Source organism: Salvelinus namaycush, chromosome 28 (genome assembly GCF_016432855.1).
Source record: "Salvelinus namaycush isolate Seneca chromosome 28, SaNama_1.0, whole genome shotgun sequence".
In the NCBI taxonomy this organism is placed as follows: domain Eukaryota; kingdom Metazoa; phylum Chordata; class Actinopteri; order Salmoniformes; family Salmonidae; genus Salvelinus; species Salvelinus namaycush.
In genome coordinates, this window is record NC_052334.1 from 3,686,019 (window position 1) to 3,711,763 (window position 25,745).

At 42.2% G+C, this 25,745-nt stretch overlaps 1 protein-coding gene across 1 annotated transcript; it reads left to right on the forward strand.

Annotated features, from left to right (window-relative positions):
- On the forward strand, positions 1 to 24,478 carry LOC120022989 (calpain-1 catalytic subunit-like). The gene is made up of 22 exons (XM_038966940.1): positions 1 to 101; positions 1,279 to 1,535; positions 1,658 to 1,727; positions 2,144 to 2,262; positions 2,486 to 2,619; positions 2,703 to 2,877; positions 3,403 to 3,477; positions 3,876 to 3,961; positions 5,924 to 5,998; positions 6,128 to 6,288; positions 6,403 to 6,569; positions 6,917 to 6,928; positions 7,105 to 7,313; positions 8,510 to 8,549; positions 8,862 to 8,930; positions 9,156 to 9,213; positions 9,415 to 9,479; positions 14,279 to 14,347; positions 14,459 to 14,537; positions 21,673 to 21,789; positions 22,004 to 22,056; positions 24,107 to 24,478. The coding sequence occupies exons 2-22, from the start codon at positions 1,299 to 1,301 to the stop codon at positions 24,131 to 24,133; spliced, it is 2,097 nt and encodes a 698-aa protein (XP_038822868.1). The 5' UTR covers positions 1 to 101; positions 1,279 to 1,298; the 3' UTR covers positions 24,134 to 24,478.
- The last annotated feature ends 1,267 nt before the right edge of the window (positions 24,479 to 25,745 follow it).

Sequence of the window (25,745 nt, forward strand, 5' to 3'; positions counted from 1 at the left end):
CTGTACAGTGCAATACGGCAGCAATCAAGTATATAAGAAGACTATTACTTGAATTGGTTTACAGAAGATGAAAATCCTGGTTAAAATAGTGATATTCTGAGGTAAGAAACTTTAACCAACTCTGATAGCTTATGTCCCTGGTGGAGTAAGATTTTCCATACCGTAGTATATCTCACTACTGCTTTGTTATGCATCAGACGTGATCATGTTTCCATTTGCAATTATTGAGTCAATTGTAATTGATTAAAGACCAAATTTACTTAATCTAGATAGCGTGATAAAGGATAATGTGGGTAACATTACCTAGTTAGTATGATAGAGGATCATGTGGGTAACATTTGGAATCAAGAGTCAAAGCCAAAATGAAATAGCCAACATTTAATGGTTGTCAGATGTAATTTGTCAATTTTCAACATTGACTTCCCTGAAACCATTTTTAGTGTGTTCCTGGAGTCCAGGAGTCCTGGACTTTTAATTACAACGGTGAACTTGCTGCACCCAGCTTTATATATTTTCTAAATGTGCTACCATGTTTTATCACTTTCCATTGCGTTTTTGATTTGGATGTTAATATTTATTGCGTGATTAAGATATTGAAAAAATATGAAGCAAATTCTGGAAAGACACTTTTGCAAAACTAGGGATCCTACGATATGCTGAAGGATGTCCTTTTTAATAGTGTTGCATAAACTAGGGATCCTACGATATGCTGAAGGATGTCCTTTTTAATAGTGTTGCATAAACTAGGGATCCTACGATATGCTGAAGGATGTCCTTTTTAATAGTGTTGCATAAACTAGGGATCCTACGATATGCTGAAGGATGTCCTTTTCAATAGTGTTGCATAAACTAGGGATCCTACGATATGCTGAAGGATGTCCTTTTTAATAGTGTTGCATAAACTAGGGATCCTACGATATGCTGAAGGATGTCCTTTTTAATAGTGTTGCATAAACTAGGGATCCTACGATATGCTGAAGGATGTCCTTTTTAATAGTGTTGCATAAACTAGGGATCCTACGATATGCTGAAGGATGTCCTTTTTAATAGTGTTGCATAAACTAGGGATCCTACGATATGCTGAAGGATGTCCTTTTTAATAGTGTTGCATAAACTAGGGATCCTACGATATGCTGAAGGATGTACTTTTTAATAGTGTTGCATCGTTGTTTTGAATAGCTGTTATATTGTTAATTGTCATCAACACTTAATAATGTGATTTACATTTACGCTGCACCTATGAATTTGGAGTATTTCTTCATTTCACCCTGGTAACAGATCCTGCATACAGTACAACAATGCCTCCTCCCGGTGTGTGTATGAGTATAATGCAGGAGCGCCACAAGAAAGAGGGTGTTGGGAGTCTTACCAACCCAGAGAAACACAGCAACCAAGACTTCCAGCAGCTGACGCAATACTGTTTGGCCAGGGGAGTGAGGTACATCGATGAGATGTTCCCCCCAGACCATAACTCCATTGGTGATGGTCTCCTTTCCCCTGATGACATGAGCAGAGTGGTGTGGTTGAGACCAGCGGTATGACATCACCCAGATCTGCACACATTACAACACAGAGTATTAACTGATTTTAATGTGTAATTATGAATAGAAATGATAAACATTAATAGTAGGTGTAATGTGTGCATTCACTCTTACAGAAAATGGTACAGTATCCAGATTTTATTCTTGATGGACTTTCAAGGTTTGACTTTGGGCAAGGAATGGTTGGTAAGTGGATTTGGTTGTAAGAAAGCGACCACACCATGCCCCCACCATGCCCACTACCACACCATGCCCCCACCACACCATGCCCCCACCATGCCCCCTACCACACCACACCATGCCCCCACCACACCATGCCCCAACCATGCCCCCTACCACACCATGCCCCAACCACACCATGCCCCCACCATTCCCCCCACTACACCATGCCCCCACCACACCATGCCCCCACCATGCCCCCCACCACACCATGCCCCCACCACACCATGCCCCCACCATGCCCCCCACCACACCATGCTCCCACCACACCATGCCCCCACCATGCCCCCCACCACACCATGCTCCCACCACACCATGCTCCCACCACACCATGCCCTTTGCATTACAAATGTCATGATCTTCATAAACTTGTCATTTTTTAGGAGATTGCTGGTTTCTTGCTTCCATTGGGGCTTTGACGTTCCAGAAGGACATCCTGGAACAAGTAGTACCCCTAAAGCAAAGCTTTAAAGAGGATTACTGTGGAATATTCCACTTCAGGGTAAATTACCTCAGGCTCAGTACATTATCTTTGTGAGAAATGCGTTGACCTATTGCAATAACTGTCATTCTTAAAGGATTATTAATGTATTGAAAAGGTTCTCAGTGGTATTGAGAACAATTCAATTACCATGAATGACTCTCTATATTTAGGCTACGCCTTCCTCTAGCCATGTAGAGAATAGTCTCTGTAGGAATCATTGTCCTCTCCTCCTATCTTTCAGTTCTGGAGGTTTGGGAAGTGGGTGGACGTTGTGATCGATGACAAGCTACCAACAGTTGACGGCAGGCTCGTTTTCGTTCATTCAAAAACTCCCAATGAGTTTTGGCCCGCCTTGCTGGAGAAAGCCTATGCCAAGTATGTGAGCCACCATCAGTTGGTTATAAAACAGTTTAACACCTCCTCGATGTAGGTCTTAATGACCTGTCTTCTTCTGGCAGGGTGTGTGGCTCCTACGCAGACATGAATTTAGGGACCCCTGCAGAGGCTATGATGGACTTCACTGGAGGGGTTCACATCACATTCAAGCTCACCGACGCTCCATCAACTCTGTGGGACCTCCTGTTCAGAGCTGTCCAATCCAAGTCTCTGATGGGGTGTAACACACCTCAAGAGGTGAGCAGCACTACCACCCCCTGAAACACCATGATGAGCCTTCAAACAAACCAGGTTGTAGAGCAGAAATGTTGTGATAAGTTATCATGCACCGATGTCAAGATATATGATAAATTACCATGAATCATGCACCGATGTCAAGATATATGATAAATTACCATGAATCATGCACCGATGTCAAGATATATGATAAATTACCATGAATCATGCACCGATGTCAAGATATATGATAAATTACCATGAATCATGCACCGATGTCAAGATATATGATAAATTACCATGAATCATGCACCGATGTCAAGATATATGATAAGTTACCATGAATCATGCACCGATGTCAAGATATATGAGGATATGAGTTATTGAGCGTAGCTGAAGTCAAGACTTGTCCTTTAATATCTCGTAACAAGACATGAAGGTTGTGTTCATATCGTGTCCTATTTTGTGACTGAAACCTTTGTTCTGTTACGGTCCAATTACTTCACTTTATAATACCTATAATAACCTGTGTCTATTGTTCTGTAGGAAACATCAGCGAACACGGTGACACCCAACGGATTAGTGAGGGGTCATGCCTACACCGTCACAGGAGTTAAACAGGTGCTGTATGGAACTAACAATCTGAGAGAAATGCTTTGGAGCTGATATATTTTGGCCATATGCTCTCTTTCCTTTATTGCCAAGAAAAAACATTGTTTGCTTTGTCAGAATAGAGCCAACTATTTACTTTAGTTCCACCTGGAGGGAAATGGGAGAGGAAGTGTGGTATAATTCTGCCATGAACAATTTACCCTATCCCTGTGTAGCGAACTTGAGTTGGTCTCGTGGTCTTGTGATGAGGCAGCCTTGCCTGAGACTTCTAAATTAGTGCCAGCATTCGGTCCGCTATGGAATTCCTCTTGGTCTAATGGTCAAGATGCTGGTTTGTCCCATCGGGGACCCAGATTCATTTCCTGCTCTGAGATTACAGCTGGTGTTCATTCTGGTTTCTTCCACAGATCATGAGCAAAGGCAGGCCAGTGAATCTGATCCGCCTCTTCAACCCCTGGGGCCGGGGAGAGTGGAAGGGAGGCTGGAGCGATAAGTATGAACGAGCTATTCACAATAGATAACTTTGTTTCTTAGATTCTTCCTCAGTATTGTGACGGACCTGAATTTTCTGAGCCGTCTCAGTGCTTCTCCTTCTAATAGGGTGCTATTAAGTGCAATTGTTCTGTTTTGCTGTATCAACAGTATAGTCTACATACTTTGTTTATATATACACTACCGGTCAAAAGTTTTACAACACCTACTCATTCAAGGTTTTTATTTTATTTATACTATTTTATACATTGTAAAACAATAGTGAAGACATCAACACACTCAAATAACAGATATGGAATCATGTAGTAACAAAATCTAATCAAACATATATTTTATATTTGAGATTCTTCAAATAGACACCCTTTGCCTTGATGACAGCTTTGCACACTCTTGGCATTCTCTCAACCAGCTTCACCTGGAATGCTTTTCCAACAATCTTGAAGGAGTTCCCACATATGCTGAGCACTTGTTGGCTGCTTTTCCTTCACTCTGCGGTCCAACTCATCCCAAACCATTTCAATTGGGTTGAAGTTGGGTGACTGTGGAGGCCAGGTCATCTGATGCAGCACTCTATCACTCTCGTTCTTGGTAGAATAGCCCTTACACAGCCTGGAGGTGTATTGGGTCATTGTCCTGTTGAAAAACAAATGATAGTCCCACTAAGCGCAAAACAGATGGGATGGCGTATCACTGCAGAATGCTGTGGTAGCCATGCTGGTTAAGTGTACATAGAATTCTAAATAAATCACAGACATCGTCAACAGCAAAGCACCCCAACACCATAACGCCTCCTCTTCCATGTTTTACATGGGGAAATACACATGCGGAGATCATCCGTTCACCTACTCTGTGTCTTACAAAGACACGGTGGTTGGAGCCAAAAATCTCTAATTTGGACTAAAGACAAATTTCCACCGTCTAATGTCCATTGCTTGTGTTTTTTGGCTCAAGAAAGTCCCTTATTCTTATTGGTGTACTTTAGTAGTAGTTTCTTTGCAGCAGTTTGACCATGAAGGCCTGATTCCCAGTCTCCTCTGAACTGTTGATGTTGAGTTGTGTCTGAACTCTGTGAAGCATTTATTTGGGCTGCAATTTCTGAGGCTGGTATGAACGTATGAACGTATCCTCTGCAGCAGAGGTAACTCTGGGTCTTCATTTCCTGTGGAGGTCCTCATGAGAGCAAGTTTCATCACAGCGCTTGGTGGTTTTTGCGACTGCACTTGAAGAAACTTTCAAAGTTCTTGACATTTTCCGTATTGACTGACCTCATGTCTTAAATTAATGATGGACTGTTGTTTCTCTTTACTTATTTGAGCTGTTCTTGCGATAATATGGACTTGGTCTTTTACCAAACAGGGCTATCTTCTGTATAACACCCCTACTTTGTCACAACACAACTGATTGGCTCAAATGCATTAAGAAGGAAAGAAATTCCACAAATGAACTCTTAAGAAATTAATTGAAATGCATTCCAGGTTACTACCTCATGAATCCTCAGTATGTACATGTTGTGGCCAATAATTCTGATTCTATTACACTTTATTGAAAAGGCACTTTTGTATTGATATCTTCAGTGTTATAAATAAAAAAAACTGAAATGGACATAACATTAGTTATAACACTGTCAACATCACCGTTCAATCATGAATATCTTGACGTGATAATGATCCACAAACCCAAATGATTTTGGTACTGAAAGTGACATGGCTTTAGCTCAGAGTGACTGCGATGTCATCACACCCATTGTCTTCGACAGGTCGTTTTATGAAATGTCAGCTAATCTCCCTTACCCTTTATTTTTTATTTTTTATACAGTGTATTCGGAAGTCACTCACAAGCAGCCAGAGCGTTAAAGCTTTTACATTTTTGTCTCTCGGCCACCTAGTCTCTGGAGTACTACCACTAACTAACCAGTGGCCTTACCGCATCCAAACTATTGACATGATGTTTGTCCTTCAATCAGGTCATCCATGTGGCAAACAGTGAGTCCTGACGATCGGAAGATGTGTCTGTCAGTGAAAGAGGATGGGGAATTCTGGTAAACCATATATAATGCAGAAATGTTTTCTATATTTTGTTGTAAGCGATTAACACGTACAGTGTCAGTACACATTTATACTGATATTTCAATACCAGAACCAATTCACAATTTTGGTTGTCTTCTCAGGATGACAATGGAAGACTTCTGTAGGCACTTCACAGATGTGACTATCTGCTGTATGTGCCCTGATTTTCTTGACGGCAACTCTAAAGGTCTTTGGACACACTCCTTACATGATGGCAGATGGGTTGCAGGAACCACTGCTGGTGGTTGCATGAATTTCCCAGGTAAATTACATCTTGATTGAAAGGTTTTGCTTTCAACAAGGAATTATTTGCAGTTGATGACTATAAATTTACCAGAATTTACCGTCAACATGTCCATATTTTTTTGTCTCCCAGACAGTTTCTGGACAAATCCCCAGTATCGGGTGAAGATTGAGAGATTAGACAGGGACTGCTCTGAGACACAGGGGGACAACAATATGTTGGTATCTCTGATGCAGAAGCCTGACAAGAGAAACAGACGCCTGGTCAAAATTCTCCACATCGGCATCAACATCTTCGAGGTCAGTGCTCTTCTTTGGTGCCTTTTGCTATGTTATATACTGTAGTTTATCTCATCTTTATCCCCCCAAAAACATGTAGAGATTGAAGCAAAGCTACGTGCTTCCTCTGAGGACTTTGTTACAGGTAGCACTGTTATTGTGCCATAAACTGTCACGTCAGTAGAGTAAGTAAAACGGGAGATCTCTTTGTAAGGTCCTCTTACGTATGTTGGCACTGTGCAGTTCTCAATGCAAATATGCCCATTTGTGAACCAACATGTAGGTTGATATCCCAGAACAATACATTCAACTGGCCCAGGTATGCTATTGTTCCTGCAGTTTAATGTCTTTGTTTTACTTTCTAACAGGTGCCTGCCCAAGTAAGTCACTTCTAAAAATACATTTCACAAATAACGTTATAAAAGTTAGAGCGGCCACTAGACTATCTGGCCAATATAATGGATCATCACATGTGGTAGAACTGGTTTCAAGGTCCAGATTTGAATTGGAAATGATCTGCAGTCTTATGTAAAACATTTTATGATTGTGATCTCAGTTCAAAGGACAGAGGGGGAAGTTTCCTGCCGTCTTCTTCAGCAACAATGTGCCTGTCGCCCAATCGAAGAAGTACCTGAACGCTCGGACAGTGGTGCTGTTCTGCAGGCTGAAACCTGGTGAATACCTGATCGTGCCATCAGCCTTCAACCCAAATGAAACCGCCTCCTTCATCCTGTCCATCCTCTCCAAGGCAGAGACCCACATCCAGTAAGCACAGCTCCCCCCACATTCATAATAAAAGGGGTTGTTTATCCAAGTTACACCATTTCATATTGGTTTCCTTACAAATAAAGTTAGTTTAAGATGATTTGAACATAAAGCGTGAAAAATATATCCAAAGCATGGATTGCGGTCCTAGCTTATCTATTGATTGTGTAACAGTATTACTTTAGTACGTCCCCTCGCCCCGACACGGGCGCGAACCAGGGACCCTCTGCACACATCAACAACTGACACCCACGAAGCGTCGTTACCCATCGCTCCACAAAAGCCACGGCCCTTGCAGAGCAAGGGGCAACACTACATCTAGGTTTCAGAGCAAGTGACGTAACTGATTGAAACGCTACTAGCGCGTACCCGCTAACTAGCTAGCCATTTCACATCCGTTACACTCACCCCCCTTTCAACCTCCTCCTTTTCCGCAGCAACCAGTGATCCGGGTCAACAGCATCAATGTAACAGTATAACTTTAAACCGTCCCCTCGCCCCGACACGTGCGCGAACCAGGGACCTTCTGCACACATCAACAACGGTCGCCCACGAAGCGTCGTTACCCATCGCGCCACAAAGGCCGCGGCCCTTGCAGAGCAAGGGGCAACACTACATCTAGGTTTCAGAGCAAGTGACGTAACTGATTGAAACGCTACTAGCGCGTACCCGCTAACTAGCTAGCCATTTCACATCCGTTACAATTGCTTTCAGGGAAAACAATATGGAATTTTGTAACTTGGGTGAACTATACCCTTAATTAATGTCACATTTTTTTGTTTTTACAGTCAGTGATCATAGCAAACATTATGACCGGGATTCAATCCGTTTGTGCCTGTAAACAATGCACCAAAGGTCATTTTCAATTGAGCAAATATCTGCAATGTTTTACTGTGAATGCAATCTCTGCGAACGCTGTAACTTTGCCTTTAAAAATCTGCATTATCAACAACCCGCGACGAGATTGGATCCTGGCCTTAGGTTCACTATGATTTATGTTTTCCTGGGTTCACTATGATTTCTGTTTTCCTGGGTTCACTATGATTTCTGTTTTCCTGGGTTCACTATGATTTATGTCTTCCTGGGTTCACTATGATTTCTGTTTTCCTGGGTTCACTATGATTTCTGTTTTCCTGGGTTCACTATGATTTATGTATTCCTAACAGAAACAAAACAGTGTTCATTTTTTTCCTCAGTGAAAATTCAATTGACCAGGATACTGTGGAAATCACAAAGGTATTTAAGGAAAACCTTATTTTATCCCACATATGTAGATATTGAGGGAATCCCCAAGGTATTTAAGGAAAACCTTATTTCATCCCACACATGTAGATATTGAGGGAATCCCCAAGGTATTTAAGGAAAACCTTATTTCATCCCACATATGTAGATATTGAGGGAATCCCCAAGGTATTTAAGGAAAACCTTATTTCATCCCACACATGTAGATATTGAGGGAATCCCCAAGGTATTTAAGGTGACCCGTGTATTTCTATTTATCTTCTAATATTGTCTTCTTTTTTAATATCTTATATTTCATTTTTTTAGCCCATGCCTACCCACAATAGAGCAGATATGGACAACAAACAAACTCTGTTTCGGCAATATTCTGATCAGGCAAGTTCCCAATATTTTTCATTTGAACACAAAATAAGACAATGTGAAAATAAAACACGTAAACTAATAAAAATGATAGCATTTGAGAATATTACTACTTTTTAACAATTGTTAAATTATATATATATATATATATATATATATATATATATATATATATATATATATATATATAATTTATATATATATAAAATCAATAACATTCGTTTTATTTTCACTGAAAAGTTTGAGGAGGTGGACGCTGAACAGCTTCAGAGGATTCTAAATGAAACTCTCCTCCAAGGTATGTAGAGAGAAAATCAATCACCATGGAGATTCCCAGTCATTTGTGACCAGAAGCAGGAGTTTGAACAGACATACAATAGTTGTGATGAGATCAGAATCACACACAAGGATACGGTGGGTGTTTGATGAGCAATGTGTTGCTTGGTGGTATCTGTAGGATTTGTTTTCTAATGTACCACCTTTTTCCCATGTTATACAGGAAATACAAAGAAAACACAAGGCTTCAGCTTGGAGTCCTGTCGCAGCATGGTGGCATTAATGGATGTATCCTTCATGAGCTTAGTGACAGTCTCCCATGATGTTTTCTGTCGTGAAACACCTCGAACAGTACTTTACAAGAGTACATTGTTCAAAATTCCCATGTAGCAGTAAAATCTGTGAATGAATGTAGGAGTTTTTTGCAATGACCCTTAGGCCCTGTTTATAGCTGGTGCTAACATGCACCCTTTGTCCTGATTGTTTCTACATCCTGATTGTGCCCACATTTGTAGACAGGTATATACTATCAAAAGACACACTGGGATCTGACAGTGATCAGATCTTCCTCACCACCTCCGGAGGTGTCTGGATATCCTTCAAATGTAGACGGATCTGGACAGTGAAACCATTTAAAATCATAATAATCCCGCCTTCTTAAATAATTGACAAGTGGCACCATTGATTTATGATATCAATATGTGTTTTAAAATAAATAACTGCATATTATTTGGAAAGAATATTAGTCCAATAATTAGTGTACAGGGAGGGACCAGGAAATCTGGTCTCAATGCAGACACAGTGGACAGGTAAGAGACAATACCATTCCACTGGGTACAAACTGGATAAATCAACATCATTTGTCAATGTATTGTGACGTGGAATCTATGTGGAAAATACTTTGGATTTTTAAAAAGTCAGTTGCACTGTTATTTTGAGGGTCAAATTTCCATAGGATTGTGTCATCATGGTAACCAAATTTCAACATAGACAAACCTTGTATACAATATTTTGAATTTGTTTTCATAAAAAAAAAAACGTCAGATCTTCAACGTAATATCCACTATTACAAAAAAACAATAGGCTGGGCAGGACCTCCTAATGGAGAGTTGATCTATCTACAGCACCTCCTACTGGAGAGTTGATCTGTCTACAGCACCTCCTACTGGAGAGTTGATCTCTCTACAGCACCGTACTGGAGAGTTGATCTCTCTACAGAACCGTACTGGAGAGTTGATGTACCTACAGCACCTCCTACTGGAGAGTTGATGTATCTACAGCACCTCCTACTGGAGAGTTGATGTATCTACAGCACCTCCTACTGGAGAGTTGATCTGTCTATAGCACCTCCTACTGGAGAGTTGATCTGTCTACAGCACCTCCTACTGGAGAGTTGATCTAACTACAGCACCTCCTACTGGAGAGTTGATCTATCTACAGCACCTCCTACTGGAGAGTTGATCTATCTACAGCACCTCCTACTGGAGAGTTGATCTGTCTATAGCACCTCCTACTAGAGAGTTGATCTGTCTACAGCACCTCCTACTGGAGAGTTGATCTAATTACAGCACCTCCTACTGGAGAGTTGATCTATCTACAGCACCTCCTACTGGAGAGTTGATCTATCTACAGCACTTCCTACTGGAGAGTTGATCTAACTACAGCACCTCCTACTGGAGAGTTGATCTATCTACAGCACCTCCTACTGGAGAGTTGATCTATCTACAGCACCTCCTACTGGAGAGTTGATCTGTCTACAGCACCTCCTACTGGAGAGCTGATCTATCTACAGCTACCCGTTGGTCTACCATTCAGGGTTATAACCAAGCCCTGCTTATCAAATCAAATTTGATTGGTTGTGTATACAGATTTTGCAGATGTTATCACGTCTGTCGCAAAATGCTTGTGTTCCTGACTCCAACAGTGCAGTAAAGCTAACTACATGCTTATGTTCCTCGCTCCAACAGTGCAGTAAAGCTAACTAAATGCTTATGTTCCTGGCTCCAACAGTGCAGTAAAGCTAACTAAATGCTTATGTTCCTCGCTCCAACAGTGCAGTAAAGCTAACTAAATGCTTATGTTCCTGGCTCCAACAGTGCAGTAAAGCTAACTAAATGCTTATGTTCCTGGCTCCAACAGTGCAGTAATACCTAACTAAATGCTTATGTTCCTGGCTCCAACAGTGCAGTAATACCTAACTAAATGCTTATGTTCCTGGCTCCAACAGTGCAGTAATACCTAACATTACACAACAATACACGCGGACCTCAAAACATAAAGGAATTAATTAAGAGTCAGAGTCCAGAATATAAATATATTTGTACATATTTTGTTACGTTACAGCCTTATTCAAACATTTATAAAAAAAAACATTTCCTCAGCAATCTACTCACAATACCCCATCATGACAAAGCAAAAACACATTCTTAGTAATTTTTGCTATTAAAAAAAATAAATTATAAAATAAAAACCTATTTCCATAAGTATTCAGACCCTTTGCTATGAGACTCAAAATTGAGCTAAGGTGCATCCTGTTTCCATTGAACATCCTTGAGATGTTTCTACAACTTGATTGGAGTCCACCTGTGGTAAATTCAATTGATTTTACATGATTTGGAACGGCACACACCTGTCTATATAAGTTCCCACAGTTGACAGTGCATGTCAGCTACCAGCTGGTACTCTACCCTGCACCTTAGAGACTGCTGCCCTATGTACATAGTCAATGAACACTGCACACTTTAATAATGTTTACATACTGTTTTACCCACTTCATATGTTTATACTGTATTCTAGTCAAGGCTCATCCAATAAAACTATTCATACAGTGGCTTGCGAAAGTATTCACCCCCTTGGCAATTTTCCTATTTTGTTTCCTTACAACCTGGAATTAAAATAGATTTTTTTGGGAAGTTTGTATCATTTCATTTACACAACATGCCTGCCACTTTGAAGATGCAAAATCATTTTTATTGTGAAACAAACAAGAAATAAGACAAAAAAACAGAACTTGAGCATGCATAACTATTCACCCCCCCAAAGTCAATACTTTGTAGAGACACCTTTTGCAGCAATTACATCTGCAAGTCTCTTGGGGTATGTCTTTATAAGCTTGGCACATCTAGCCACTGGAATTTTGGCCCATTCTTCAAGGCAAAACTGCTCCAGCTCCTTCAAGTTGGATGGGTGCACAGCAATCTTCAAATTCATACCACAGATTCTCAATTGGATTGAGGTCTGTGCTTTGACAAGGCCATTCCAAGACATTTACATTTTTCCCATTAAACCACTCGAGTGTTGCTTTAGCAGTATGCTTAGGGTCATTGTCCTTCTGGAGAGTGAACCACCATCCCAGTCTCAATCTCTGGAAGACTGAGGTTTCCCTCAAGAATTTCCCTGTATTTAGCACCATCCATCATTCATTCAATTGTGACCAGTTTCCCAGTCCCTGCTGATGAAAAACATCCCCACAGCATGATGCTGCCACCACCATGCTTCACTGTGGGGATGGTGTTCTCGGGGTGATGAGAGGTGTTGGGTTTGCGTAGACATAGCCTTTCCCTCGATGGCCAAAAAGCTACATTTTAGCCTCATGTGACAAGAGTACCTTCTTCCATATGTTTGGGGAGTCTCTCAAATGCATTTTGGCGAACACCAAACGTGTTTGCTCATTTTTTTCTTTAAGCAATGTTTTTTTTCTGGCCACTCTTCTGTAAAGCCCAGCTCTGTGGATTGTACGGCTTAGTGTTCCTATGGACAGATACTCCAATCTCCGCTGTGGAGCTTTCCAACTCCTTCAGGGTTATCTTTGGTCTCTTTGTTGTCTCTGATTAATCCCCTCCTTGCCTGGTCCGTGAGTGTTGGTCGGCGGCCCTCTCTTGGCAGGTTTGTTGTGGTGACATATTCTTTCAATACAAAAAAAATGGATTTAATGGTGCTCCCTGGGATGTTCAAAGTTTCTGATATTTTTTTATAACCCAACCCTGATCTGTACTTCTCCACAACTTTCTCCCTGACCTGCTTGGAGAGCTCCTTGGTCTTCATGGTGCTGCTTGCTTGGTGATGCCCCTTGCTTAGTGGTGTTTCAGACTCTGGGGCCTTTCAGAGCAGGTGTATATATACTGAGATCATGTGACATATCATGTGACACTTAAATAAAGTCCACCTGTGTGCAATCTAACTAATTATGTGACTTCTGAAGGTAATTGGTTGTACCAGATCTTATTTAGGGGCTTCATAGCAAAATGGGTGAATACATATGCACGCACCACTTTTCCGTTTTTTATTTTCGATACTTTTTTGAAACAAGTCATTTTTAAATTTCACTTCACCAATTTGGACTATTTTGTGTTTGTCCATTACATGAAATCCAAATTAAAATCCATTTAAATTACAGGTTGTAATGCAACAAAATAGGAAAAATGCCAAGAGGGATGAACACTTTAGCAAGGCACTGCAGTTGGTGGAACTAACATAAAACAGACCGCCTCCCGGGTGGCGCAGTGGTCTAGGGCACTGCATCGCAGTGCTAACTGCGCCACCAGAGTCTCTGGGTTCGCCCCCAGGCTCTGTCGCAGCCGGCCGCGACCGGGAGGTCCATGGGGCGACGCACAATTGGGCCAGCGTCGTCCGGGCTAGGGAGGGTTTGGCCGGTAGGGATTTCCTTGTCTCATCGCGCTCCAGCGACTCCTGTGGCGGGCTGGGCGCAGTGCACGCTAACCAAGGGGGCCAGGTGCACGGTGTTTCCTCCGACACATTGGTGCGGCTGGCTTCCGGGTTGGAGGCGCGCTGTGTTAAAGAAGCAGTGCGGCTTGGTTGGGTTGTGCTTCGGAGGACGCATGGCTTTCGACCTTCGTCTCTCCCGATCCCGTACGGGAGTTGTAGCGATGAGACAAGATAGTAATTACTAGCGATTGGATACCACGAAAATTGGGGAGAAAAGGGGATAATAAAAAAAAAAAAAAAAAAAAAAAAAAACATAAAACAGACCACATAACTAAACATATGGCTTTAGCCCATTACAGGGCAAAATGTACAGACTTTTTATATTTTGCCTTTGTAGATTTCCTTAACCTTTCCTTCTCCAGACATCAATCACTGGAAAACTGAACAGTGCTGAATTTCTACATCTATGGAGAAAAGTTACCGTGTACAAGGTAAATCAATTAGCAAGTGTGGTAAAAGGTTATTAAACAACTAATTACTAGTTCAAATTTTTCCAGAATACAAATTACCTGAAAATATTCATATTTTCTTATATTTTCCAGGACATCTTCTTACGTTCAGATGTGAACCGTTCCGGAATGTTGTCATTGAGTCAACTGAGGAACGCAATCATGGCTTCAGGTAACCTTTGGCTAGACCAACAAACAGGGCCTGCCACTGACCTTAGATAACCGTACCTGCTTACAGGGACTAATGTAAACATCTGATCACCTAACTAGCGTTCTCCGACTGACATCAACGCATGATTGAAGAGTTAGGACTGTCAAATTAGGATGAGCAGATGGATTAAAGTAACCTCTGCCATTACGACTAAACAGCAGTCTGTTTGATGCTCAATAGTTTAAAGTTTTTTATTAGTCGCATGTATATGGGATACACATGGTATACACCGTCCAACGAAATGCTTAGTTGCAGGTTCCTTCTGGACAATGCAACAATAATAAGAAATAAGAAAAGATAAGAAAACCAACATAAAGTAAATGACAGTAGAATAGAATAAACAGTTTAGCATAAGTACAATACGGGAAGGCACAATTTGTAGTCCAATATTTACACATGGTTTGGGGAAGGAAGAATTGGGGGGAAAGTGTTTAAACTGTGCACTATTTAGCAATCATAATGAGTCTGGTCGCAGCAGTTGTAATGTGTGTGTAGCGTGTGATGTGTGTGTGTGTGTGTGTGTGTGCGCGCGTGTTCTACGGTGCAGAGAATCATAGCAGATGGTCAGTCCTGTTACTGTTAGAATAATAGCAGATGGTCAGTCCTGTTACTGTTAGAATCATAGCAGATGGTCAGTCCTGTTACTGTTAGAATCAGAGCAGATGGTCAGTCCTGTTAGAATCATAGCAGATGGTCAGTCCTGTTACTGTTAGAATCATAGCAGATGGTCAGTCCTGTTACTGTTAGAATAATAGCAGATGGTCAGTCCTGTTACTGTTAGAATCATAGCAGATGGTCAGTCCTGTTACTGTTAGAATCAGAGCAGATGGTCAGTCCTGTTAGAATCATAGCAGATGGTCAGTCCTGTTACTGTTAGAATCATAGCAGATGGTCAGTCCTGTTACTGTTAGAATCATAGCAGATGGTCAGTCCTGTTACTGTTAGAATCAGAGCAGATGGTCAGTCCTGTTACTGTTAGAATCAGAGCAGATGGTCAGTCCTGTTAGAATCATAGCAGATGGTCAGTCCTGTTACTGTTAGAATCATAGCAGATGGTCAGTCCTGTTACTGTTAGAATCAGAGCAGATGGTCAGTCCTGTTAGAATCATAGCAGATGGTCAGTCCTGTTACTGTTAGAATCATAGCAGATGGTCAGTCCTGTTACTGTTAGAATCAGAGCAGATGGTCAGTCCTGTTACTGTTAGAATCATAGCAGGTGGTCAGTCCTGTTACTGTTAGAATCATAGCAGATGGTCAGTCCTGTTACTGTTAGAATCAGAGCAGATGGTCAGTCCTGTTAGAATCATAGCAGATGGTCAGTCCTGTTACTGTTAGAATCATAGCAGATGGTCAGTCCTGTTACTGTTAGAATCAGAGCAGATGGTCAGTCCTGTTAGAATCATAGCAGATGGTCAGTCCTGTTACTGTTAGAATCATAGCAGATGGTCAGTCCTGTTACTGTTAGAATCAGAGCAGATGGTCAGTCCTGTTAGAATCATAGCAGATGGTCAGTCCTGTTACTGTTAGAATCATAGCAGATGGTCAGTCCTGTTACTGTTAGAATCAGAGCAGATGGTCAGTCCTGTTACTGTTAGAATCATAGCAGGTGGTCAGTCCTGTTACTGTTAGAATCATAGCAGATGGTCAGTCCTGTTACTGTTAGAATCATAGCAGATGGTCAGTCCTGTTACTGTTAGAATCAGAGCAGATGGTCAGTCCTGTTAGAATCATAGCGGATGGTCAGTCCTGTTACTGTTAGAATCATAGCAGATGGTCAGTCCTGTTACTGTTAGAATCATAGCAGATGGTCAGTCCTGTTACTGTTAGAATCAGAGCAGATGGTCAGTCCTGTTAGAATCATAGCAGATGGTCAGTCCTGTTACTGTTAGAATCATAGCAGATGGTCAGTCCTGTTACTGTTAGAATCATAGCAGGTGGTCAGTCCTGTTACTGTTAGAATCATAGCAGATGGTCAGTCCTGTTAGAATCATAGCAGATGGTCAGTCCTGTTAGAATCAGAGCAGATGGTCAGTCCTGTTACTGTTAGAATCAGAGCAGATGGTCAGTCCTGTTACTGTTAGAATCATAGCAGGTGGTCAGTCCTGTTACTGTTAGAATCATAGCAGATGGTCAGTCCTGTTAGAATCATAGCAGATGGTCAGTCCTGTTAGAATCAGAGCAGATGGTCAGTCCTGTTACTGTTAGAATCAGAGCAGATGGTCAGTCCTGTTACTGTTAGAATCATAGCAGGTGGTCAGTCCTGTTACTGTTAGAATCATAGCAGATGGTCAGTCCTGTTAGAATCATAGCAGATGGTCAGTCCTGTTAGAATCATAGCAGATGGTCAGTCCTGTTACTGTTAGAATCAGAGCAGATGGTCAGTCCTGTTACTGTTAGAATCAGAGCAGATGGTCAGTCCTGTTAGAATCATAGCAGATGGTCAGTCCTGTTATTGTTAGAATCATAGCAGATGGTCAGTCCTGTTACTGTTAGAATCATAGCAGGTGGTCAGTCCTGTTACTGTCAGAATCATAGCAGATGGTCAGTCCTGTTACTGTTAGAATCATAGCAGATGGTCAGTCCTGTTACTGTTAGAATCAGAGCAGATGGTCAGTCCTGTTAGAATCATAGCAGATGGTCAGTCCTGTTACTGTTAGAATCATAGCAGATGGTCAGTCCTGTTACTGTTAGAATCAGAGCAGATGGTCAGTCCTGTTACTGTTAGAATCAGAGCAGATAGTCAGTCCTGTTACTGTTAGAATCATAGCAGGTGGTCAGTCCTGTTACTGTTAGAATCATAGCAGATGGTCAGTCCTGTTACTGTTAGAATCATAGCAGATGGTCAGTCCTGTTACTGTTAGAATCATAGCAGATGGTCAGTCCTGTTACTGTTAGAATCAGAGCAGGTGGTCAGTCCTGTTACTGTTAGAATCAGAGCAGATGGTCAGTCCTGTTACTGTTAGAATCAGAGCAGATAGTCAGTCCTGTTACTGTTAGAATCATAGCAGGTGGTCAGTCCTGTTACTGTTAGAATCATAGCAGATGGTCAGTCCTGTTACTGTTAGAATCATAGCAGATGGTCAGTCCTGTTACTGTTAGAATCATAGCAGATGGTCAGTCCTGTTACTGTTAGAATCAGAGCAGGTGGTTAGTCCTGTTACTGTTAGAATCAGAGCAGGTGGTCAGTCCAGTTACTGTTAGAATCAGAGCAGATGGTCAGTCCTGTTAGAATCATAGCAGATGGTCAGTCCTGTTACTGTTAGAATCATAGCAGATGGTCAGTCCTGTTACTGTTAGAATCAGAGCAGATGGTCAGTCCTGTTACTGTTAGAATCATAGCAGGTGGTCAGTCCTGTTACTGTTAGAATCATAGCAGATGGTCAGTCCTGTTACTGTTAGAATCATAGCAGATGGTCAGTCCTGTTACTGTTAGAATCAGAGCAGATGGTCAGTCCTGTTAGAATCATAGCAGATGGTCAGTCCTGTTACTGTTAGAATCATAGCAGATGGTCAGTCCTGTTACTGTTAGAATCAGAGCAGATGGTCAGTCCTGTTACTGTTAGAATCAGAGCAGATGGTCAGTCCTGTTACTGTTAGAATCATAGCAGATGGTCAGTCCTGTTACTGTTAGAATCATAGCAGGTGGTCAGTCCTGTTACTGTTAGAATCATAGCAGATGGTCAGTCCTGTTAGAATCATAGCAGATGGTCAGTCCTGTTAGAATCAGAGCAGATGGTCAGTCCTGTTACTGTTAGAATCAGAGCAGATGGTCAGTCCTGTTACTGTTAGAATCATAGCAGGTGGTCAGTCCTGTTACTGTTAGAATCATAGCAGATGGTCAGTCCTGTTAGAATCATAGCAGATGGTCAGTCCTGTTAGAATCAGAGCAGATGGTCAGTCCTGTTACTGTTAGAATCAGAGCAGATGGTCAGTCCTGTTACTGTTAGAATCATAGCAGGTGGTCAGTCCTGTTACTGTTAGAATCATAGCAGATGGTCAGTCCTGTTAGAATCATAGCAGATGGTCAGTCCTGTTAGAATCATAGCAGATGGTCAGTCCTGTTACTGTTAGAATCAGAGCAGATGGTCAGTCCTGTTACTGTTAGAATCAGAGCAGATGGTCAGTCCTGTTAGAATCATAGCAGATGGTCAGTCCTGTTATTGTTAGAATCATAGCAGATGGTCAGTCCTGTTACTGTTAGAATCATAGCAGGTGGTCAGTCCTGTTACTGTCAGAATCATAGCAGATGGTCAGTCCTGTTACTGTTAGAATCATAGCAGATGGTCAGTCCTGTTACTGTTAGAATCAGAGCAGATGGTCAGTCCTGTTAGAATCATAGCAGATGGTCAGTCCTGTTACTGTTAGAATCATAGCAGATGGTCAGTCCTGTTACTGTTAGAATCAGAGCAGATGGTCAGTCCTGTTACTGTTAGAATCAGAGCAGATAGTCAGTCCTGTTACTGTTAGAATCATAGCAGGTGGTCAGTCCTGTTACTGTTAGAATCATAGCAGATGGTCAGTCCTGTTACTGTTAGAATCATAGCAGATGGTCAGTCCTGTTACTGTTAGAATCATAGCAGATGGTCAGTCCTGTTACTGTTAGAATCAGAGCAGGTGGTCAGTCCTGTTACTGTTAGAATCAGAGCAGATGGTCAGTCCTGTTACTGTTAGAATCAGAGCAGATGGTCAGTCCTGTTACTGTTAGAATCATAGCAGGTGGTCAGTCCTGTTACTGTTAGAATCATAGCAGATGGTCAGTCCTGTTACTGTTAGAATCATAGCAGATGGTCAGTCCTGTTACTGTTAGAATCATAGCAGATGGTCAGTCCTGTTACTGTTAGAATCAGAGCAGGTGGTCAGTCCTGTTACTGTTAGAATCAGAGCAGGTGGTCAGTCCTGCAGCGGTCAGTCTAGCAGGTGGTCAGTCCTGCAGCGGTCAGTCTAGCAGGTGGTCAGTCCTGCAGCGGTAAGTCTAGCAGGTGGTCAGTCCTGCAGCGGTCAGTCTAGCAGGTGGTCAGTCCTGCAGCGGTCAGTCTAGCAGGTGGCCAGTCCTGCAGCGGTCAGTCTAGCAGGTGGTCAGTCCTGCAGCGGTCAGTCTAGCAGGTGGTCAGTCCTGCAGCGGTCAGTCTAGCAGGTGGTCAGTCCTGCAGCGGTCAGTCTAGCAGGTGGTCAGTCCTGCAGCGGTCAGTCTAGCAGGTGGTCAGTCCTGCAGCGGTCAGTCTAGCAGGTGGTCAGTCCTGCAGCGGTCAGTCTAGCAGGTGGTCAGTCCTGCAGCGGTCAGTCTAGCAGGTGGTCAGTCCTGCAGCGGTCAGTCTAGCAGGTGGTCAGTCCTGCAGCGGTTGAATTTGGAGAGAAGCTAAGGTGGCCACATATCTACAGCAGCCTTAGGAAGTAGCGACTCTGTTGCGCCCTCTTGACAAGAGTGGTGGTGTTATTGGTTTATGTCAAGTCCTCAGTGATGTGGACGACGAGGAACATAAAACTTCTGATTCTCTACTTCAGTCCCGTTGATGTGCATGTTCCCTCCTCTGCTTCCTGAAGTCAACAATCAACTCATTTACTTTTTCTGACATTGAGGGAGAGGTTGTTGTCCTGGCACCACAATGCCAGTTCACTTACCTCCTACCTATAGGCTGACTTGTCGCTGTTGGTTATCAGGCCTACAACCGTGGTGTCGTCAGCAAACTTGATGATGGAGTTTGTGTCGTGCAATGCCACACAGTGGGTGAACAGGGAGAGTCAGTGTGGAGGAGGTGTTTCTTCCAATCCTCGCAGCCTGTTGTCTGCCCATCATGAAATCCAGGATCCAGTTACATTGGGTGTTGTCCAGACCCCTGGCTCTGAGCTTCGTGTCGCGTTTGGAGGTAGAAAGAGTGTTGAATGCTGAACTATAGTCAATGAACAGCTTTCTCACGTAGGTGTTTCTCTTGTCCAGATGTGTTACAGCCGCGTGAATAGCGATGGACATGGTATCTTCTGTGGATTTGTTGGAGCGGTAGGCAAATTGGAGTGGGTCCAGTGTGCCTGGCACGCTGGCTTTGATGTAGGCCATTACCAGCCTCTCAAAGCACTTCATTAGGACTGGGGTGAGCGCAACAGGGTTATAGTCATTGGGCACCTTGTTTTTCTTGGGCACTGGGACGATGGTGGTCTCCTTGAAGCAAGGTGGGGAATACAGCCTGGGACAGGAACAGGTTGAAGGTGTCCGAGAAGACACCCGCCAAGTGGTCAACACACACTCTGAGGACGCGGCCAGGGATGCCTTTTGGGCCGGAGGCTTTGTGAGTATTCACTCTTTTGCGAGTTTTCTTCACGTCAGCCTCGGTGATAGAAAGACCCTGGTTGTTCGAAGCAGCGAGAGTCTTCCTGGATGGCTCTGCATCTTTTTAGCCTAGCTTGGAGTCCCCCAGCGATTAGACATTAGCCATCAGGATACTAGGAAGAGGAGGTCGTGTAGCCCGTCTTTTTAGCCTAGCTTGGAGTCCCTCAGAGATTAGACATTAGCCATCAGGATGCTAGGAAGAGGAGGTCGTGTAGCCACTGTTTACATCCTAGCTTGGAGTCCCCCAGCGATTAGACATTAGCCATCAGGATGCTAGGAAGAGGAGGTCGTGTAGCCACTGTTTACATCCTAGCTTGGAGTCCCCCAGCGATTAGACATTAACCATCAGGATGCTAGGAAGAGGAGGTCGTGTAGCCACTGTTTACATCCTAGCTTGGAGTCCCCCAGCGATTAGACATTAGCCATCAGGATGCTAGGAAGAGGAGGACATGTAGCCAGTCTTTCTAGCTTGGGATCCCCCTCTTCTTCGTCACCAGCAGGTAAGCCCATGTGCGGGAAACAATGGAGCGAATGTAATATAGAGATAAGAGATAAAAGTGTGTAGCTTCCGATTCATGATCCAGAGCACTTTTTAGTTCCTAGGAAATTATTGCACAAACATTCTGAGCCAAAAACAATGAGTAATTAATGTAAGAATAGCCACAAAAAAAGCAAAGTTGAGCAGGAACCGTCAAGACACGCACCCTCCTCAGGGCCGACATCTTAATACCTGTGAAATAACTGTGGTATAAAAGTGTTGGGTGTCCTCCACAGGGGTCAGGCTGAGTGACAGTCTGCTGAACCTCATTGCTCTGCGCTACGGTGGATCTTCTGGTAACATCAGCCTGGAGAGTTTCATCAGCCTCGTTCTACGCGTGGACCGCATGGCCAGTAAGTCCACAGCTTAAATAAAAAGGGGACCCGTTTTTATTTCACTGGGATTTTACATTTTCCATCAGTGGCATTCTATTGACCGTGTACAGTTAGGCTTTCATGGCGCTCACAGGATCATCCCTAGTTAGTTTGCAAGATGAGTGTTTGAAGCCATGGCCTTTGTATTATTTCCCGAAATTGCAAATAGTGTAATTCATGCCCCTTTCAACAGAAATATTCAGACAACTCAACGAGGGAGGGGCCATATCTCTTCGAGACAATGAGGTAATAAACTGTTAATAATGCACCAGGGACTTTCAACTCTGACCCTGCAGTGTTAGGTGTGCAGGCTTTCACTCCAGCCCTGCAGTAAACACACCTGATACAGTTAATCAGGGTCCAGACTGAAGACCATAATCGTCTGAACATTTTGCATCAGGTGTGTTTGTGCTGGGCTGGAACACAAGCCCTAAAGCCTTGCTTCCATTGGTCTAAATCGCAGCTAACCTTCCGATGATTGATTGTAAAACAACATAAAACGCTGCCTTAACCAAAGGTCACATGTGTGTGCAAAGCAGCATACTCTTATCTGAGAGATGCGAGATAGTGCAAAACTGTCATCAAGACAAAAAAAAGGGTGGCTATTTGAAGAATCTGAAATATAAATGATATATTGATTTGTTTAACACTTTCTTGGCCACTACGTGATTCCATATGTGTTATTTCATAGTTGTGATGTCTTCATTATTATTCTACAATGTAGAAAATAGTTAAAATAAAGAAAAACCCTTTAAATGAGTACAGTAGGTGTCCAAACTTTTGACTGGTACTGTATATACACAGAAAAGTATGTGGACATCCCTTCAAAATAATGGACTAAGCGATTTCAGCCACACCCGTTGCTGACAGGTGTATACAATTGAGCAAACAGCCATAAAATCTCTATAGACAAACATTGGCAGTAGAATGGCCCCGTACTGAAGAGCTCAGTGACTCTCAACGTGGCACCATTATAGGACGCCACCTTTTCATCAAGTCAGTTTGTCAAATTTCTGCCCTGCTTGAGCTTCCCCGGTCAACTGTTGTTATTGTAAAGTGGAAACGTCTAGGAGCAACAATGGCTCAGCCACGAGGCCGCACAAGCTCATAGAACGGGACCGCCGAGTACTGAAGCGCGTAGCGTGTAAAAATAGTCTGTCCTAAGTTGCAACATCAGCACAAGAACTGTTTGTTGGGAGCTTCATGAAATGGGTTTCCATGGCCGAGGAGCCGCACACAAGCCTAACATCACCATGCGCTATACCAGGCGTCGGCTGGAGTGGTGTTAAGCTCGTCGCCATTGGAAATGTGTTTTCTGGAGTGATAAATCACACTTCAATCAATCACATTTATTTATAAAGCCCTTTTTACATCAGCAGATGACACAAAGTTTTTAAACAAAAACCCAGCCTAAAACCCCAAACAGCAAGCAAGCAATGCAATGCATCTAGCAAGTCCGATGGATGAATCGGTGTTTGGCGGATGCCAGTAGAACTCTTCCTGCCCCAGTGCATAGTGCCAACTGTAAAGTTTGGTGGAGGAGGAAATAATGCTCTGGTGCTGTTTTTTATGGTTCAGTCTAGGTCCCAGTGAAGGGAAATCTTAATGCTACAGATTACAATGACATTCTAGACAATTCTGTGCTTCCAACTTTGTGGCAACAATTTGGGGAAGGCCCTTTCCTGTTTCAGCATGACAATTCCCACTTGCACAAAGCGAGTTCCATACAGAAATGGTTTGTCAGTGTGGAAGAACTTGACTGGCCTGCACAGAGCCCTGACCTCAACTGACCTTAACCTTTATTTACAGAACCCTGACCTTTAAACTTTATTTAACTAGGCAAGTCAGTTATGAACAAATTATTATTTACAATGACGGCCTAGGAACAGTGGGTTAACTGCCTTGTTCAGGGGTAGAACGACAGATTTTTACCTTGTCAGCTCGGGGATTTGATTTAGCACCCTTTCGGTTACTGGCCCAATGCTCTATCCATTCGGCTACCTGCCACCCCATATAAAAATCCTTCCCATAAGAGTGGAGGCTGTTATAGCAGCAAAGTGGGGGGACCAACTTCATATTAATGCCCGTGATTTTGGAATGAGATGTTCGACAAAACAGGTGTCCACATACTTTTGGTCACGTAGTGTAAGAACCTGAAATACACTGTCTGAGATGCAGTTATCCAGAAAAACTTTAGCAATGTGTTAAGATGGAATTTCATTGTTTATATTTTATATGACTAATGAACGTGTTAGTCAAATCTCACTGTTGTTTTTTTTCTTCCTTTTTCTTACAGTGGATGTACATCACTATGTATGCATAAACTACAGACCAAATAGGATGGACAGAAGACCGTTAGAATCGTAAAGTTTGAAAAAGTTCTACGGCGGTGCTTTGCTGGACAAATCAATACACTTCTTTGCGACAATTTCAAGAGTATTTCGTTGCACTTAAAAAACTTGATAGAGTATCTTGATGAATCCTACAGCAACTTCTTTCCACCAAATCCTCACGCTTGTCTTTTCTTACAAGCACTGACTACTTTAAGGAAGAAATGTACTCAGGCTGCTATGACTGATGTGTGTTTGTCTCACCTAGCCATCGTAAGATGGATGCACTAACTGTAAGTTGCTTTGCTAAATGACTAAAAGCTGTCATCAAGGCAGAGGGTGGCTACTTTGAAGATTCTCAAATATAAAATATATTTTGATTTGTTTAACACTTTTTTGGGTTACTACACGATCCCATATATGTTATTTCATAGAAAATAGTAAAAAAATAAAGAAAAACCCTTGAATGAGTAGGTGTGTCCAAACTTTTGACTTGTACTCTAAATATATTTTTAAAAATCTCACAATTACATGCTTTAGAAACAAATTAATGTAATTAATATAACACAATTCTAAAGAATAGAGTAAGGACATATTGCTATATTAAACAGCTTTTAAAATACATTGAACCAGATACAGCCTATTAATACAGTAGCTGCATACTGAGAGAAAGCATGCCAACCTATAGTATAGGCCCTGCATGAACCCAATGCATTTAGAAACTACACCATGTCCAGGCCAGTAGGTATTCTGTTCACGCTAGTAGATTTTTGGCCAACTGGCCCAAATGGGCCAGGGAGAAAAAAAGTTAACGTTGGAACCTAGCCTACGAATAGGATCCAGAGTATTACCTGACCAGATCATGAAATCAGGAAAATCTTCCAGGCCTCAGAAAAAACACATACACATTTTACCACAACACGTTTGGAACCTGTGGAGCAACCTCTGAACAGTACTCTTGACATCGACTGGTTGATAGTCTATAAAACATGACGGGTTACATTCTGGTACATTATATAAGATTTTCTATATACGGAATCCATTTGGTGTGTTTTATTTCTGGCTTCTTGGTATAAGTGCAGAACAAAGCAGATTCTGTCATTAGATTGTACAATACAGCTCACCACATATCATGGTCTGTACAGACAGAAGATTTCTATCCGTCAAGAAACGGATTGAACCTAGTGTTTATTTTAATTTTAATAGGAGGCAGACATTGACATCATTCATCTAACGCTTGTTCTTCTATGCAGAACATACTACACTGTCACCATATTGCTAACCTGAAGTACTGCAAGCAGAACATACTAGTAACAGTGATGTGCACTATACAGAAATTAATTACATTGTTTAAACACTTTATAATCCAGTACTGCGATATGAGCACCAATGATACATTTGCATATTATTAATTCAAAGAGAAATATGATTTTACTTTACATAGTTCATATTTTGTGGGTTAAGTACAAGGAAATATGTACATATTTCATAAATTGTACATTAAACCAAAACAGATCATTTAAATATGTAAAGTGTTTTGTGCAATCTTATGGAATGCACCTATCAGAACACACATAGATACATACTTGTGATAATTACATATAA